We start from the raw sequence: 19,069 nt of genomic DNA, 5'->3' as shown, positions 1-19,069 counted from the left end.
CGTTTTATGACAGCAATACTGTGATGGCCCTTACGACATTTCATGTTTCCAATTTTCAGTCAGACGTCTGTAGTCCTACAATTCTACCAAACCTAAGCTTTTCATGACAAAGGCCAAAAAAGACATTATTTTGCAATATTTAGTGAAATCATAGCTTAGTTGTAGTGGTCCTTCAAGAATCACACAGACGACTGATACACATAAAAAGTTAAGAAAACCTCTTTGCAACCCTTTAAAGGGATATACACAAAATTATCCTCCATGGCACCAAACAATTTCCTACCTGGAGGGTGGATTTAACCAATGTAACCCACTAAAAATGGACAATCAAAGGATAGTTAAGAGTTTTCAAATTGTTCAGTAACAAATTCTTTGCTGTCTTTCTTGCTTTGTTCAGTACTGTTAAAGTTTCCACATCTCTGTAGAGAAATTCTTTGCTGTGTTCATTGTCAATATCTAGTTTTCTCCAGTGTGAACTAAGAATTCTTTCTGCTTTTTTTCAGATACATATAATGAACAGGCTATTCACGATGCCCTACAGAGACTAGCTCTACGTCAGCAAGCTAGACAGTACTCTGCTGTCAACAGTAGCTGTGTTTTTAGTCAAGAGAAACTAGCATCTCGGCCACCAACAGGATTTAATCATAAACAGGAAAGATTGGTACCGGTACCAGCAGTTCCTGATTATAGTAAAACAATGGCGTCACAGAATAGACATTTAGACAGTCAACATTCCCTACCCACCTCGACAGCTCAGGTTCGCTATAATACCGAAGATGGCTACTCTCGTCCAGTGACAAGCACTTTTAAACGTACAACTCCTCAGGCAGTGTCCAAACCATCTTCAGTCTTACGAGCAAATCATCCACAAAATGCTAGCACAACCTTTAATACCTTCATTGAGGACTCTGGACAAGCTCGTGATATTGCTAATGCTTACCAACAGCTGACTGGCAACACTAATTACAACAACTCTTACCACAATTCTCGACAATTACAGTTCGCTCAGCAACAAATGTTTAAACAGCAGCGCTTGATGGAACAGAGTAAGGCTCTGCTGGAACAAAGTAGAGCCAAACATCAAGCTATGGTTGCTCAAGCTCATGCAGCCCAAAGAACTCACAACATAAAACCCATTTCGGATTCTCAAACGGCTTCAAGTGAACGCCGATCTGTGAAAATCCCACCGAGGACGAGCTCATTGTCCAGACTTAACAGTGTAAATGACCAATCACAACCCAGAAACAATTCAGACATCAGTGAACGTGTCCCTCCTCGAAGAGTCAACTCTTCTGATAATATTCCTCAAAAAGTTTCAAAACCACAAACTGACAATTCTACAAGTGACTCTGAGAGTCGTCGCAGTGTTCGACCCCCGAAACCCAGGCATAATTCAGAATCAATGAGTCAGTCTCAGAAGCCAAAAGAAAATCAGCGCCTTGGTAAGAAACAAAAGTCTGTGGATAGTATACCTAATTCTACTAAAGAAGATGTTGGTAAACCTGAAGGCCCTGGTAGGTCTGATGTGGATGACAACAATCAATCCTTTGCACCTCAACCACCAGAAGAACCAGCTGGTTTGAAGAAGCTGCCAAGCTCGTACAGAGTAGCTAGGTAGGTATCCTACAAGACAAATAATTTCAACCCAAGCAACCATTGATCTGGAGTGTAAATATATGCCAGTAATTTTATACGCCAAAATGAAATGACACAATTTTTGACCAATTTCACTACATGTTAAAATTGTGTATAATCAAACAGAGATGACCGTATTAAAATTCCCAAAAATCAAAAAATGTTTAATGACTTATTGCCCTTGTGAGGTCAAATAATATCTTTTATATGACCCAAGACACATTTTTACCCCATGAGTTTTACCTTTCTGGTCGTCTAAACCCCCAAAAATGATTTCTATGCATGTTAGTCCATTTGACATTATGGTAAAAGTAGACCTCTTATAAAAGGGTTGCCGTGCTCCATTTTCTTTGCAGTGTCACATGACATTTGTCAACTCAAGTCTTTGATACAACTCTATATAACTGACTAAAACAGAGTGCTTGTGCATTTTCTTTGCATCGATGCCCACTTGCACCAAGATATTTGAAATGAAATGTCATTTTTTTTTTCAGGATGCAGACAAATGGTGATGATACTAAACATTTAAATCTAGAGTTTTATAATAGTTTAAAATATGATAAACATACTGGTCAGACTAGATCACGAGGTGGTGACAGTAAGTCAACTTAACTTTCCTTTTGATCAACTTGACATCTCAAGGGTATATATTCCCAAAGCTAGCAGAATTGCAAGTTCAAGATCATCACTTTCATACAATATTTCCTTTAGTTCCAATGAAAATATGTATATAATATTTGTATTGCAAGTAAGAAATTGTTGGAAACACAACAAAAAATCCATGCAGAATTGAGCCTTTTATAAAAGCGATTTTAAAGAGGTTTTCTAAATTTTTTATGTGTATCAGGGAAATTGATAGCATCAATTTGCATCATTCTAATTTTTAGTCATCTATGGTTACTGTAATTCCACTAATACTAAGTTTTTGATGACATCACTAATCGCAAAAATTTGCTATATCATAAGATGCCCTTAGCGATTCTTCAAACACTTAGTTTTAGAGGAATTGCAGGAACCATGGATATCTGATGGAAAATTGGAATGGTGCAAATTGATGTTATCAGTGTCCCTGATATACATGGACAATTTAGTAAACCTCATTACAATCTCTTTAAAATTCAGACTCATAAAAATCAAAATTGTATGTTTTTATATCCGTTCATTTCTTATCCATCAACTAATTGGTGACACTAAGATACCAATACATTTTCACCATATAAAATAAAACATGCTTTTTTTTGCAAAAATCGTTAATATTTTTTTTTTCAGCATGGTAAGCAATAACAGATATAAATAAGCTTATAAACCACATTAAACATTCCATTGTTATACAGCAAATTTATTTGTCGTTTTTATTTTAGACCTGAAATTGTGATATTATTTTTAAATCTTCCATGTATTGTCTTTTGTCATAATATATACTGTATATTTGCGAATATAACGCGCAAGCATGTATAACGCGCATCTTTTCTTACCCTTCAGTATATCTGAGAAAATCTATGCACACCCCTCGTGACATGTAATAGTCCAGTAGTCTGAAGATTACTTTTAACATTTCTATATTCCCCTGCTAAAAAATTCAATTTTGAACTGGTGCATATTTTCTCCTTTAACTGTACTGTATTTTTTTAAAGTTTTGAATAAACTGTCCCTAGTATTTTAATATTACCATTTCAGTTGATATTCAATGATCCGTCCATTTTTGTTTTATGTTTATGTTTCAATGTATGTAACACTGTACATTTATTATCGCCTTTGATGCCAATATTAATGAGCTCATTTAGATAACTGTTAATTAGCCCCATTTAAAGGTAATGTCCCCAATAGAAAGAATGCCAACTCAGATTTGAAGCACATCCTATATTGCATTCATAATGACCTAAAAAAATAATTACTACGGCTTTTTTTTGTTTTGCACATGACTATTCATTCCCAAATAGAATATAAAAATACTGTATATTACATTATACTGTGATATTGAAAAAATAGTCCAGTGATAATTGGATAATATATATCGGTATATGATAAATTGAATAATATTATATAAATGATAAATTGAATAGTAAACTATATATAAATGATAAACTGTATAGTATACTGTAAATGATAAATTGAAATGCATATTTATATTTTCATAAACTGAATAATTTATAATTTCTGATGATAAATTGAATAGTATACTGTAAATGATAAATTGAATAGTATACTGTAAATGATAAATTGAATAGTATACTGTATATGATAAATTGAATAGTATACTGTATATGATAAATTGAATAGTATACTGTATATGATAAATTGAATAGTATACTGTAAATGATAAATTGAAAAGTATACTGTAAATGATAAATTGAATAGTATATAAATGATAAATTGAACATATATTTTATCATAGAGATGATATTTATTGAAATACATAATTTATGATGTACATCGTACATGTTTACAAAATAAGATTCTAAATGTTGAATATGGTAAAGCAATTGAAATTTCCATTATCTAATGAATAAAAAATGTTATTTTAAGGCTTTATGGCTACTTCAAGGTAGGGCTGGGCAATATACTGGTATCATGATAAATACCGGTATAGGAATTTATATTATTAATAATATCACCCGATGGTAGTGAAATATTGCCGTATCGTGACATACGGCTTTTATCATGATATATTGTCAAATTTTTGTCCAAATAGGATCCGCTTAACAATTCTAACAAGTAACTCAATATTTGAAACAGATAGATTTTTCATGATGTTAAAGATTAGGGTTTTTTAAGTGATATTTATTTTTTTTTGTTACATTTAAAATTTCTAGATAGAAAAAAACATTTTATTAAAAACCAGTAAAAACCATAACGTGATATATTAATGCTTAATATCGTGATATCCACTTGGGCCCAGGCCTACTGAATTGAAATACATGTCTATTTCCAATTGTATTATTGTTTTTCTGTGTATATTGAAATATATTTATTTATACAAAAAAATCTATCCTTTTTGGGCTACTAGGTTCATTCTTAATAAAATAGGGAACACCTTTCCAATAAATGTTTGAAGATCATTATAAGAATCAAATAACCCGTTGAGAAAAAAAAACACAATTGATCTACGACTAAGCAGTTTAAGCAAAGAGGCACCTAATATATGTCACAATTAGCATAGCCGAGTTTCGCCCAAACCCTGTACCTCTGCTTTCGTAACTTTGTCATTAGTATAAAGTTACAACCTTTACTCCCCATTGAGAAATTGTCTTTAGTGCGGTGTTAGGGGTAATTGTTGCAAATGGTTGATTACTATCAATTTCAGCACATTTCAGGAAAATGACAGTGTCCAGCAGTCTGTAAAAAAAGTATAAAAAAGTTTCTAGCTAAGCATGTTTCAAAGCCTCCTTTTTACTCAATGGTGCCAGTTTATCTTCATTTTTCTTCACAAAATCTTTGATTATTTTAGGGTCTGTTCTAAAATGATTTCGTAATGCCCAGCCGATAGATTTCTGTATGAAGAATTCTTTCTCATGAGCACATTTTAAACAGTATCTGAAACAAAGAAAAATAATAATAGACTATTACAATGTTATGAAAAGTATGACAATGGTGAGAAAAGTATGATTTGGCCTATGTTGATAAAAGTGTTATCATGATTAAATGCGGCACTCATGAATGAAGATAAATATACATGTATGACTGCATTGAGAACCATTACCTAGATAATTAATGTACCTACATGTATATGATTAATTTCAACGAGAATCATCACTAAGACAAATGTATGATTGTATTGAGTATAATGACCCCCCCCCCCCCCCCCCTCAAATAAGAATGTGCATGCATGATTGTATTGAGAATCATGAACATGGTAAATGTTGATTGCATTGAGAATTATGAACATGGTAAATGTAGGAATGCGTTGAGAACCATGAACATGGTAAATGTATGATTGTATTGAGAATCGTAAACATGGTAAATGTATGATAGCATTGAAAATAATGACCCAAAATAAATGCACATGCATGATTACATAGAGAACATGAACATGGTAAATGTATGATAGCATTGAGAATCATAAACCACAAAATGTATGATAGCATTGAGAATCATGAACGTGGTAAATGTATGATTGCATTGAGAATCATGAACACGGTAAATGTATGATAGCATTGAGAATCATGAACGTGGTAAATGTATGAATGAATTGAGAATTATAAACATGGTAAATGTATGATTGCATTGAGAATCATGAACACAGTAAATGTATGATAGCATTGAAAATCATGAACATGGTAAAGGTATGAATGAATTGAGAATTATAAACATGGTAAATGTATGATTGCATTGAGAATCGTAAACATGGTAAATATGTGATCGCATTGAGAATTATGACCCAAAATAAATGTACATGCATGATTACATAGAGAACACGGTAAATGTACATGTATGATTGCATTGAGAATCCAGAGCAAGATAAATTTCCTGTATGATAGCATTCAGAATATTTAGATAATTGTATGATTGCATTGAGAATCTTCACTGGGATAAATGTATGACAACATTGAGAATTATGTCCAAAATAAATGTACAGGTATGATTGCATGGAGAATAATGACCAAGATAAATACACTGTATGACAACATCGAGAATCATCACCAAATAATGTGTTTCACATTTATTTCGATTACCTGAATAATCTATCTGTATCTGTATCGTCTTTATACATTAACTGATGTAAAATAGCTGTTCTTCTTAACCACATATTATCATCCTCTATCCATTCATCCATTAGTTTATTATATTTCATCTTATCACTAGCAACTAGTCTACCCACACCTAAACATGTTTAACATGGCTTAGACAGCATCATTGCACACTTTAGGCCGATGTCCGAAAAAAGCATTTTATGATATTAAGGAAATCGATAGAAACTATAATATATTATCAAATCAAATTCCACTCGTACATAATTGTCCGAATAGGCCAGAATAAAGGGATCATAAAAAGTTTTTTTGGGGGGCGAGGGGACTTCTAGCATCGATTCTGAAAAATTCTGACAACCGACCAATTCCATTACTGCAATACCATACACCATTGCCCCTCCGGATATATTATTTGCCCCTCCGAACAATCAAGTTTGAATATTACTAACCTTTATAAGCCAATTCATCTACTGTATCCCACCAACTTTTATGAGTTATCAAATGTTTTAAGACGGTGAAATTCTGGTCGTTCCATTTCGGTTGATTAATATGTTTAATATACTGATCAAAATAATCCAATACAAAACATTGGTATTCTCTTATTGGTTCTTCCCACAATAAATAAAACATATCATACATTTCTAGATGTGATAACATTTTATGAGATGCAAATATCTGAAAAAAATTATTTTTTAAATAGGAGTGATACAAAACTATGATAACTGTTATAAAAGTATGATAATTGAGATAATTATATGAAATTTGACAACTCGGAGATATAACTTGATAAAAAGTATGATTAATGAAGTATGAGTATTATAATTTAAATACTCATACATGTGACATGATATCTGAAAATGATTACTAATGTAAAAGTATGATGACTGAAATATAAGTATGAGAACTGAGATAAGCCTAAATGAGACTAACTGAGAAAAGTATGATGACTAAGATAAACGTATGATGTCTGATCAATACAACATTATGAGAACTAGAATATGAAAGCATGAGCAGGGAAAATAGTATGATGACAGAAAAAAAATAAGTATGATGACTGATATAAAAGTATGAAAGGGAGATAAGCAGAAATGAGACCAACTGAAAAAAGTATGATGACTAAGATAAACGTATGATGTCTGATCAATATAAAGTATGAAACTATATATGAAAGTATGAGAATTGGATAAAAGTAATCAAATCAATGCTTTCTTGGAAAATGGAATGATATTGCCTTAGCCTAAGTAGAATACAATGTTATGGAGCCACGAATGGAAGTAATAGTATGATTATAAATGTATAAATATGACAATCATACATTATAAGTAAAAAAGTATGATTACTAAGATAAACGTATGATGTCTGATCAATTCAATATAAAGTATGAAACTAGATATGAAAGTATGAGAACTGGATAAAAGTATGATAACTAATCAAATCAATGCTAACTAAGAAAATAGTACGATATTGCCTCAGCCTTGGGAGAATACTATGTTATGGTGCCACAAATGGAAGTAAAAGAGTAAAAGTATGAATATAAATGTATAAATATGACAATCATACAGTCATATACTATATATCATAAAATACAACGAGTATGACAAAGTATGACTACTATCTCACCTCTTTGTTAATGGCTCTTCTTTCGGGATACCTCAAACCCAGAAATTCAAATTGGTTCCTCATATACTTTGTAACAAATGCAGCATATTTCTCATTTTTAGCTGCAGTATATTTAATCTTTACTGTTTTAATCAAGTTCACCACCGCCATCGATGGTTTAGAATTTCTGACTGTTTCTTTGGAAATCAAGTCTGTGGTCGTCTTCTTCTTCCTTTTAGACAGAGGTTGTTCAGATATGGTATCTGGTTTCTTTGATCTTTTCACTTTCGGCATTTCTCTCTGCAATAAATTGACAGTGACATCATGTGTAGAAGATTCTATTAGAACAGTTTTATTTTTGTCATGGTGCGTTCTTAGGTGAAGTTAAAATTATAGAACTTAAAACATGAATTTTTGAAAATTTAAAAATTTTGCAGTATTTCTATGATCATTTTGCAGTCTCGATAAATTAAAATAGGGCTCAAAGATAATAAAATTCTCCTATACCAGGATTCTATTTTTTGAGGAATTAACTGCAGTTTGTAGTCCAAAATACCTTTATAAAAGTCGGTTACCTCCCTTCCATCTCATGAGGTTATTAAATGGATCTCTGTTTAACAGCAGAAGAAATTCACTTATATTACACTTATATCAGAATGTACTGTCTCCCTCTCTCGACCTAAGTCGCTTACATCTGAAGAAAATTATGTCTAAAGCATGCTTACCTTGTAATCTTAAATATTTACACAAAAGAACTATAAGATTTCAGTTACGGAAATCATGACCCAAATTATGAATGTTGTTGCATACTCACTTATAATAGCAAGCCACACCTCCGCATTTTTCGCGCCTTATTAGAAATAAAAAGAATTGTCATGGTTCGGGGACTTCAAATGGACATTTAGCTATCAACTCGTGTCCAAGTTTCAAGTTGTGCTAGTTGGTGACAGCAGGCCTGTAGCCAGCCCAATGTTCCAAGGGGGCCGCCGCATTTACATTTGCTTCAATTGAGAGTGTGATCGAATTTTGCATGGGGGCGAATATAGTTCCAGGGCCTGGGTGACAGGCAGAGGTGTTTCAACTAGGGGCCAGGGGGTGCCAGAAAATAGGCTGGATGGCCCGAGTTTATTCGCCATATGTAAGATAGAAAAATTTGTGTGAACAATGTTTTAATTACTTTCTTAGGTTAATTGGAAATTAAATTAAGTTTAGCATATAAACCTACACAACACTCGACTTCAAATTTTTTGATTCTCAGATTCTCTTGTTCCTTTCACCGTCTGTCGACCGCCATTCTTGTCCGTGAAGATAAACGAGACGTAAAACTTCAATTCATTTCATATCTTATGACTTTGCTCATGTTACCTTTCGCCCTACAAAAATTTCCACTAAGCATGTTTCAAAGCCTCTTTTTTACTCAATGGCGCCAGTTTATCTTCATTTTTCTTCACAAAATCTTTGATTATTTTAGGGTCTGTTCTAAAATGACTTCGTAATGCCCAGCCGATAGATTTCTGGATAAAGAATTCCTTTTCATGAGCACATTTTAAACAGTATCTGAAATAAAAAAAAAACATATCAGTTACAAAACTCTACTTTGGATGTTACGCTTTCATTGACAAACATTCCTCTTGAAGTTTTTAATGCGTAAGAAAAGAAAGTGTACGACATACGCCTTAAAAAGAGTGATTTGAAAAAAAAATTACATTACGTTTGAGAAAATGTAGGAGGTATAAAAGAGATATGATTTTCAAGAGAAAGTACGAAATTTTAGAACGAAAATTTGGAGGTATGAGAAAAGTATGATTTTCAAGAGAAAGTATGAATTCGTAATGATACAGTAAGAGATATGAGGAAGGTAATGGCTCTCAAGAGAATAAATGAATTGTAAAGAAAAGTAAATGGTAGGATTTTCTATAGAAAATATGATTTTGTAAAGAAAAGTGGGAGATATTGAAGATATGAATTCCGAGAGAAGTATGATTTCGGCAAAAAAATAAAAGTATAATATAAAGGTGTGACCATGTAAAGACAGTATGACTTTTAACAAATGTGGAATCGACAGATTTTCATTTATTTCGATTACCTGAATAATCTATCTGTATCTGTATCGTCTTTATACATTAACTGATGTAAAATAGCTGTTCTTCTTAACCACATATTATCATCCTCTATCCATTCATCCATTAGTTTATTATATTTCATCTTATCACTAGCTACTAGCCTACCTACATCTAAACATTTAAAAAGGGTGGAACAGAAATATCCATTGTACTAGAAGTTCCAAAAAAATTACCGAATTATGACGTCATCATCGGAATTGTTATTTGGTTTGGCGTTATCATCTGTTCGTGTTCTCTGGTACAGTAACCACAATACTTTGGAAAGTTGCAAGGTAGAGATTATAGCATTTGACAATCCAGTTTCCCTAGAGCTGAATTTGAACAAAGCGCAGGCGGGACTTCCCCGGTATATCGTTTGAAGTTATAGGTCGTCAAGATATGCGTACAAGCGTATGGAAAAACCTGTACAGAATCCCTTTCAGGGGTCTATAGAGATAACTTTATTTCAGAAATTAGCGTCATGTTGACAAGCTCAGTCGCCCAATAATACTGTGTGCTCTGGGAGGTGTAAGAATTCCTTGCCTTGCTGACAATGACATAGTCTATAAGCTACTAACCTTTGTAAGCCAAAGCATCCACCGTGTCCCACCAACTTTTATGAGTTATTAAATGCTTTAAGACGATGAAATTCTGGTCGTTCCATTTTGGTTGATTAATATGTTTAATATACTGATCAAAATAATCCAATACAAAACATTGGTATTCTCTTATTGGTTCTTCCCACAATAAATAAAACATATCATACATTTCTAGATGTGATAACACTTTATGGGAGGCAAATATCTGAAATAAGCAAATATATCAAAACAGATGATGCGTTTAACTTTAGTTTGTAGGTTCCTTGTTGGACTCTCGGTGCTTTAATAAAATTCAGCCTGAAACACCTTGCTTACAGTTCATCAAAACATGATAGGACCTACTTTTCCTGGATTATTGGGGAATAGCAAGAACCACAGACGCCAGAATTAAATTGGAATGGTACAAATTGATACTGTCAGTGTCCCAAACAGCATTACAATGTTAGAACACCTCTCACAATCTCTTTAATGTCGAATCCACTTTCATTGGTTGAAAATTTCACTATCCAATAAAATATTAGAATTTATCTACTGAGTTAAGATTCAACGTGATTGACACTGATTGGTGATAATTGGTCTAATCAGTCGGCACATTCTGAACCTTAGAGTCACGGTTTGTTCGGAATTACTCGTATCTAACTGTACAAAAATCAGCAATTTTTTGAAAATTTTGGGAGATTTGAGAATCGAGCTTTTGTGAGCTTTTTTACAATAGGATTATTTATTTCCTTCCAAAATTCCAAAAGTAAAAAATCTTTAGTTCATAATTTATGAACTAAAACGGTGTACAAGGCTTCTCAGTTGTGTGAAAGTCAGTATTTGTACCACTGTTAACGAAAAGTCACGATTGTCTCGATTAGGAAGGATACAGCTTGGGTTCTAATTAGTTTTTAGCCTCTATCATCTAGTCCAACTTTGTACAGAGTTGAGTCTAAATAGTTGTAGTCTTGATTATCCAGACTGAAATCTGCTTATTCTCCCTCTCAATGCGTTTTTGCAAATCTATTGGTTATTGACTACCAGAGCTAGAAATGCCATGTTGCGACAAGATCGTGCATTTTTTTGTACAGTTGACAAAGATGTCTGAATCAATCGAAAATTTTTATTTTAAATCACCATTCTCTTTGATTTTGAAAAGGAGTTTTTTGTCCCTCACTTCTCAAGCTTTCGGGATCAATGGCAATTTACAAAGTCATGCACTGAAAAATGAAGGGAAAGTTCTCTTTGAGGCTTGCGATTATCCCTTGGTGTTCAATGGTACACGTGGGTGGTAATAGTACCATAGTGTGGAATCATGGCTAAAATAAAAACATCCAAAGTTAAACACACAAGCAAAAGCATAATCATTGCAGTAAAAGTATCTTATGATTATCAAATTGAAAGTATGATTAAGATTATTATGGTAAACGTATGATTATCATGGTAAAAGGATGACTATTGAGGTAAAAGTATCATTGACTATATTTTGTAAAAGTATAATTAAATATTATTGACGTGAAGGTATAATTATTGAGGTAAAATTATGACCATCGAAGTAAAAGTATGATTATTAAAGTAAAAATATGATCATTAGAGAAAAAGTATGACAATTAGTAAGAGTATCCTGATCGCTGTAAAAGTATGATAATTGTCAATATTGAATTAAAAATATGATTATTTCGGTAAAGAATGGTTATTTAGGTAAAAGTATGATTATTGAAGTAAAGTATGATTAATTCGGTAAAGAATGGTTATAGAGGTAAAAGTATGAGTATTGAAGTAAAAAATGATTATTGAGGCAAAAGTATGAGTATTGAAGTAAAGAATGATTATATAGGTAAAAGTACGATTATGAATCAATGATTATCGAAGTAAAGAATGATTATTGTGGCGAAAGTATGAGGAGTATTGAATTAAAGAATGATTATTGAGGCAAAAGTATGAGGAGTATTGAATTAAGGAATGATTATTGAGGCAAAAGTATTATTATTGAGGTAAAGTATGATTGGAGGTTGATATCAAATTTAAAGAAAGACCCTCACCTCTGTGTTGATGGCCCTTCTTACTGGAGAACGTAGTCCCAGAAATTCAAATTGGTTTCTCATATATTTAGAAATATACGTGGCATATTCATCATTTTTAGCAGCAGTATATTTAGTCTTGACTGTTTTTATGAAGTTGACCACCGCCATGGATGGTTCAGGCTTTCTAGTTGTGCTTGTTGATGTAGGCTCCGTTTTCTTTCGTTTAGAAACAGGTGGTTCAGATGCTGCAGTTGGTCTTTTAGTTCCTTTTGAAGCCTTAGGCATTCTGTCTCAAAGAAATAGAATTGTAGAGAGATCTCTAAATCTTTTATTTGATATTTGTAAGGATCGGCCCGTAACCCATCTGGCTTTCCCAAAGGTAGTAACCATTGATCCAATAAACCGCTATTTCCTTGCTAAATTTGATTGATGGAAGATTTACTCATAGAGCAATCACTCATTGAAACAATATAATGCAATAGAAAGGATTTACACAGATCACCGTTTTAATCGCTACACACCATTGCAACGTAAGTGTTATGGGGTCTTATTATAATAATGCCAGAAGTTCAGAGTAATTTAAACTTTAATTAAAAGAACATTGGTCTGAAAGAGGATCAGATTAGATTTTGACTCTTTTTGGACTTTGAAGCGGCAACATGCTATATAAGTGCATGTATGCCAACAGAAAATGTGATCACTTTCGTATCCTTGACTATTACAAGCCTTTTTCGGGAAGGGCATTTTTAAAAAGTCAACTCTATGAATTTGCGAGAGATTAATGAAATAAATGTTGTCTGTAGTACAATGGTTCGTCAATAACATGGTTTATCTCCCTTCTATTTTAATACCTTTATGACAACATGCTTGGAAATTAAAAACACACCTTATCTATATTATGTTTTGAAGAAACTGACATTGTAGTTTATGCTCTGACTGTAAAACTATAGGTAGTCAAGCTTACCTTGAAACTTATTGGTAGTCTATTACTATGTTATAAACAAGAACAGAACTAATAGCTACTAAATATCACCACGGCTGACTGATAAATGACCCATTTCAATGACTATACTCGTTTTTATAGACACTCCCATTTTTGCGAGTCTTTTCAAGACTTCACAGGTATAAATAAATGCAAAGAAAATATCATCTTAAAAGTCTCAGTTTTATGTACGCCTGAGCAAAAGTGAATTTTTTATGACGGACCCTATAATATGATTGACTAAGGTCGTAAGAGTCAGTCTACATTTAGCCCTTATACAACAGACCAGTCCTCCATGCAAGACGAATCATGCGACCATGTTAGAATTGTATAGGATTGCGATCTTTATGCACATCTGGACCCAATACAAGCCAAAACAAGAACAGTCTGTTGGAATTTGGGTTAGAATAAATAGTAGACTTAGTTTTATATATGCTGTGTTCAGGACATCTTTTACTACCCGAACTAAAGTGGATTGTTCGTGTTTATGGTTTGAATTATACCCGGTTTTATATACACATCTCTGTTTAACGAAAGTATAATATGGATCCAATTCATCGAAAAATAAGTCATATCCACTGACTAAAATGCCGGCCAATTGCGTGAAGTACCACCAGTAGCGCCTGAAAAACTTTGGATTATTGAGGGGCCACCGCCAACTTTTTGAATTGAAAATAACTGTGTGAATTTGCACAGGGCCGTGGCTAGCCTAGGTTCTCAGAGGGGGTGGGGGAATTATTTTGAATGGGGCTCAACTATAGTGACTCATCTCATCTAGCCACGGGCCTGATACTACATGTTATGGAATTTGAAAGAGTATTCCAAGAGGATAAAGCAATTATTTATAATACTTGAATTATTGTCATGTTTAACATGAAACATAATTTACCACTGCTAGTGCTTGATATATATACAAACGTTTTATTCAATAATCAAAAGTTATGACATTTTTCTTGCTAGCTATCAAAAGTTATGACATTTTTCTTGCTAGCTATCAAAAGTTATGATATATTTCTTGATAGTTATCAAAAGTTATGACATTTTTCTTGCTAGCTATCAAAAGTTATGATAATTATATTTCTTGCTAGCTATCAAAAGTTATGACATATTTCTTGCTAGCTATCAAAAGTTGTGACATTTTCTTGCAAGCTATCAAAAGTTATGACATTTTTCTTGCTAGGTATCAAAAGTTATGACATTTTTCTTGCTAGCTATCAAAAGTTATGATAATTATATTTCTTGCTAGCTATCAAAAGTTATGACATATTTCTTGCTAGCTATCAAAAGTTATGACATTTTCTTGCAAGCTATCAAAAGTTATGACATTTTTCTTGCTAGGTATCAAAAGTTATGACATTTTTCTTGCTAGCTATCAAAAGTTATGATAATTATATTTCTTGCTAGCTATCAAAAGTTATGACATATTTCTTGCTAGCTATCAAAAGTTATGACATTTTCTTGCAAGCTATCAAAAGTTATGACATTTTTCTTGCTAGCTATCAAAAGTTATGACATTTTCTTGCAAGCTATCAAAAGTTGTGACATTTTTCTTGCTAGCTATCAAAAGTTGTGACATTTTCTTGCTAGCTATCAAAAGTTATGACATTTTTCTTGCTAGCTATCAAAAGTTATGACATTTTTCTTGCTAGCTATCATAACCTATGACTTTTGTCTTGCTATCAATATTAATGATATTTTCATGCTATCAAACGTCAAGATAGTTATGATATTTTTCTTGCTATCAAAATTCATGATACTTTTCTTGCTATCAAAAGTTATTGATTGGAACAGCGGTTTTCAATAACAGTCGTCTCGGAATCGGTTCTCCATAGCGAACTTCCCAAGCTTGTGGTTTCTTTTTCTCGTTTTTAGCTCTAAGACCTTTTATATAAACGCCGAGTCCGCGCATTTTATCCTTTGTGGTCAATCGTGAGGTCGTTGAGCCGTTGGTGTTGCGTAATAAAGTTACAGACTTGGTCGCCGCAGACGTTACAGGGCAACTTCTATGAGATAGTGCTTCATAATTACTGAGACATGTGTATGGTGTGGGATATGATTGAAAACCTAACGTCTCATACGTCTCCGGCAAATGGCACGGAAAATATTTACATTCCGATTTTTTCTTACGGCTGCTGTAGCGACAACTTGTACACACCGGTTCTGATTTAAAACCAGACCATCCTTTAGAACTGTCCTGTTTGTCTCTGAAAGATGGCAGTTGAAAATCCTCATCCCAGGCCGCAGACGAACACGCACTTGGTATGCGACACGTTTTTGGAGCGTCCTGAAGTTCCTGCAAAACGCATTCTGTCTCTTTTTCTAACGCTTTGAACCTTCTCTCATATTTGTCTTCTAATTTCGCCATCTTTTTATCCAAAAGTTGCTTAGCTGCATTATTTAACCTCCTAGCTTGAAGAGCTACTCTATGATTCTGTTTGTTCAATCGTGAAACTATATCCATTATTAAAGTTAATTCTGAAAAAGAAAGTAAAATATATTAAATAAGCATTTCCAATTACCCAAAAAGCCTTTTTTAGGGGGGAGGGGATGGGTGAATTCAGTTCTCGAAGTAATCACATTTCATCCTGGTGATGGACCGATGGTTCTTCTTGAAAATGTCCCAATTTTGAAATATCTGCCATTAGACGTTTGCTACGTCAAATTTGATTGCAGGTAAACCCGAAGTCAGATTTTAAGCCCGAAAGAAGAATTTGATAGCTATTATTGAACTATCAACATTAATAATTAAAAAAATTGTATTATTGTTTAAAAAAAAACACCTAGATATAGTCCCTTTACGTATAATGTCTTACCTGCAATTTAGAGTTATATTATTTCCTAAAGAATCACATATTTTTGGTCGAAAATCCCAAAAGTTTCCAATGATATGTGGTAGCTATATAGAACAAACGAAACAATGTATACAGTTACATTAGCAACAGTAATAGGCTAGACTGAATCAAATACCTACTTAATATCATTAATTTGATCGAAGTCTATATGATACTGTCAATGAACTAAGACTGAAATATGAGCTAATCCCACTACGTAATCTCCGTTTAATCTCTTTTAAGTGTCTATAGATCATAGTAACACCCGATTAAAACAGTATTAGTATTCGTATGAAATATAACCTACTTGTGACCCACCTGTGACGTAATGAGATTGTTATAATGACCAACATCTACACAACTATGCTTTTCTCGGGCCGACTTCCGAAAGCACTGGTCGCTATATCAAAATTCTTCGTACTGTGAGAGAGAATCGAAGCAACGAGACCCCACACACTAGAATGTGATCAATCGTGACAAACAGATTGAAGTAGGCTATATCACTTTTTTCACCCTCTGAAGATATAAACATCAAAATGACGTTATACTTTAAAGGAAGAAGTGAGCCATTTTGGGGGGTAGATTTGAGTGTCGTAAATTGTGAATACTCATTAGATATTTTTGAAGGAATTATAGTGGTTGTTGTACAAGTAGAAATGTACAACAACCACTATAATTCCTTCAAAAATATCTCAAACTAGAAAATTCTTTTTCTTTTTCTGTATATGTCTTTTCTATATATAACAGAGTGTCTTAAAATAAAGATTCGTCATTTTAGCATTCAACGCGGATAATCTCGACACACGTGGATTTGAACTTTGAAATTTCGACAGTGAGCTGTAAACACTATTACTGATTGGCTTAGCTAAAAAAAAAACCCGTTTCTGAGACTAAAGTATGATTGTTCTAAAAGACAGACGCAATCGTCCCTTTAAAGGGAGCCACAACCATCAAACAGATAATCTAAATGGTATTTAAGAAGTAACAAAAGCTAGAAAATCTCTTTTGAATCCTTTTTTAAAGAATCTGTATAATATTTACTGAGAGATAAACTTAAAAGAAATTGAAAATGCAAACTTCTGAAAAAATGAAATAAATCTATCGTGTTTACTGCTCATAATCTCTTATGTCGAATTAACTTACAAGAAAATACGTAACACTAACCTCAACGGGCTTCCATAAACCAACTCCGAGCTCTACAGACAGGCTAAGAATAACTATAAGAAAGCTGCAATCGATGCTTTTCCGATAATCAATAGTAATGAGAAAGGGCGCGAGATCGATAAGGTTATTTAGTAAGTCGACAAGGCAGAGGGACTAATATTTTCCTTGCACACCAGAATGTACAAAAATAAATACTGTTAGAAAAGTACACTTCACATATTTAACCCCATTAAATCGCATAATAAATATATCAATTCCACCATATTCGTAACAATATATGTAAAATCACAAAAAAATAAAACACAAGTAGGTTTAAGCTATAATATACACAAGGAAAAGACAACCATTTCAGACATATAAGATTTGAACGGCATGTAAAAGCGAGGAGCACATATAACAAGATGTAATGACATCATGACGACACATGTATATTGTGTTGAAATGTTATGTGCCCAACCTTATTAAAGAAGTGTGTTATATTCCATAATATCGTCTTGTGTTTTTGTGATACATTTCAGAAATATATAATATAAACATATCAAATAGACAGAACAAGATATTGATACATTACTAATACATGGGGCCTTTAAAAGACGATAGTCGGATCATTGTCAGACCTTGTAAACCTGATCACAATTTTGATTAGCTCTGATCACAATGTTCATTAGCTCTGATCACAATGTTCATTAGCTCTGATCACAATGTTCATTAGCTCTGACCACAATATTCATTAGCTCTGATACGCCCTGACACCTTGTTCATTACCTATGCTCATCCTTATCACTTATAACAATGTTCTTTAGCTCTGATCACAATGTTCTTTAGCTCTGATCACAATGTTCTTCATCTCCTCACAATGTTCTATAGCTCTGATCACAGTGTTCTATAGCTCTAATCGCAGTGTTCTTCAGTTCTAATCACAGTGTTCTTCAGCTCTGATCACAATGTTCTTAAGCTCTGACCACAATGTTCTTCAGCTCTGACCACAGTGTTCTTCAGCTCTGATCACAGTGTTCTTCAGCTCTGATCACAGTGTTCTTCAGCTCTGATCACAGTGTTCTTCAGCTCTGATCACAATGTTCTTCAGCTCTGATCACAATGTTCTTCAGCTCTGATCACAATGTTCTTCAGCTCTGATCACAATGTTCTTTAACTCTGATCACAATGTTCAATAGCTTAGATTTCAAAGTTCTTTAGCTCTGATCACACTGTGCTTTAGCTCTGATCACAATGTTCTTAAGATCTGATCACACCGTTTTCATCCCTGTCTCCCCTTGTCAGTGATGCAGGTCTGAAGGACTGACATGTAAAAAGGCGTCTAGTCGTTCGGGTGAGCGAATACAAAAGGATCCGTGCGCTACAGGCTGTGCACGTTAAAGATCCCTTGGCATTTGGAAATCGAAAATAAATAAATGCTGTCCTGAATTATGTATTCATTCTGATATATAGACTACAGGTACATGTAT

The 19,069-nt window shown here is 33.4% G+C and overlaps 3 protein-coding genes across 3 annotated transcripts; all 3 read right to left on the bottom strand.

The window, feature by feature from the left end:
* Positions 1-5,000: 5,000 nt before the first annotated feature.
* On the bottom strand, positions 5,001-8,216 carry LOTGIDRAFT_132117 (hypothetical protein; the record flags this gene model as incomplete). Its single annotated transcript, XM_009066617.1, has 4 exons — positions 5,001-5,169; positions 6,309-6,456; positions 6,773-6,998; positions 7,944-8,216. The coding sequence occupies 4 exons, from the start codon at positions 8,214-8,216 to the stop codon at positions 5,001-5,003; spliced, it is 816 nt and encodes a 271-aa protein (XP_009064865.1).
* Positions 8,217-9,310: 1,094 nt separating this feature from the next.
* On the bottom strand, positions 9,311-12,911 carry LOTGIDRAFT_168730 (hypothetical protein; the record flags this gene model as incomplete). The annotated part of the gene is made up of 4 exons (XM_009066616.1): positions 9,311-9,479; positions 10,009-10,150; positions 10,603-10,828; positions 12,645-12,911. 4 exons carry the CDS (start codon positions 12,909-12,911, stop codon positions 9,311-9,313), a joined length of 804 nt encoding a protein of 267 aa, XP_009064864.1.
* A 1,555-nt stretch (positions 12,912-14,466) lies between these two features.
* On the bottom strand, positions 14,467-16,792 carry LOTGIDRAFT_236275 (hypothetical protein; the record flags this gene model as incomplete). Its single annotated transcript, XM_009066615.1, has 5 exons — positions 14,467-14,829; positions 14,957-15,029; positions 15,061-15,165; positions 15,227-16,083; positions 16,747-16,792. 2 exons carry the CDS (start codon positions 16,790-16,792, stop codon positions 15,377-15,379), a joined length of 753 nt encoding a protein of 250 aa, XP_009064863.1. The 3' UTR covers positions 14,467-14,829; positions 14,957-15,029; positions 15,061-15,165; positions 15,227-15,376.
* Between the last annotated feature and the right edge of the window lie 2,277 nt (positions 16,793-19,069).

This window comes from Lottia gigantea (assembly GCF_000327385.1).
Source record: "Lottia gigantea unplaced genomic scaffold LOTGIsca_78, whole genome shotgun sequence".
Lineage (NCBI taxonomy): Eukaryota > Metazoa > Mollusca > Gastropoda > Lottiidae > Lottia > Lottia gigantea.
Note: the sequence above shows the minus strand (reverse complement) of the source record. Positions and strands in the feature narration are given on the sequence as shown.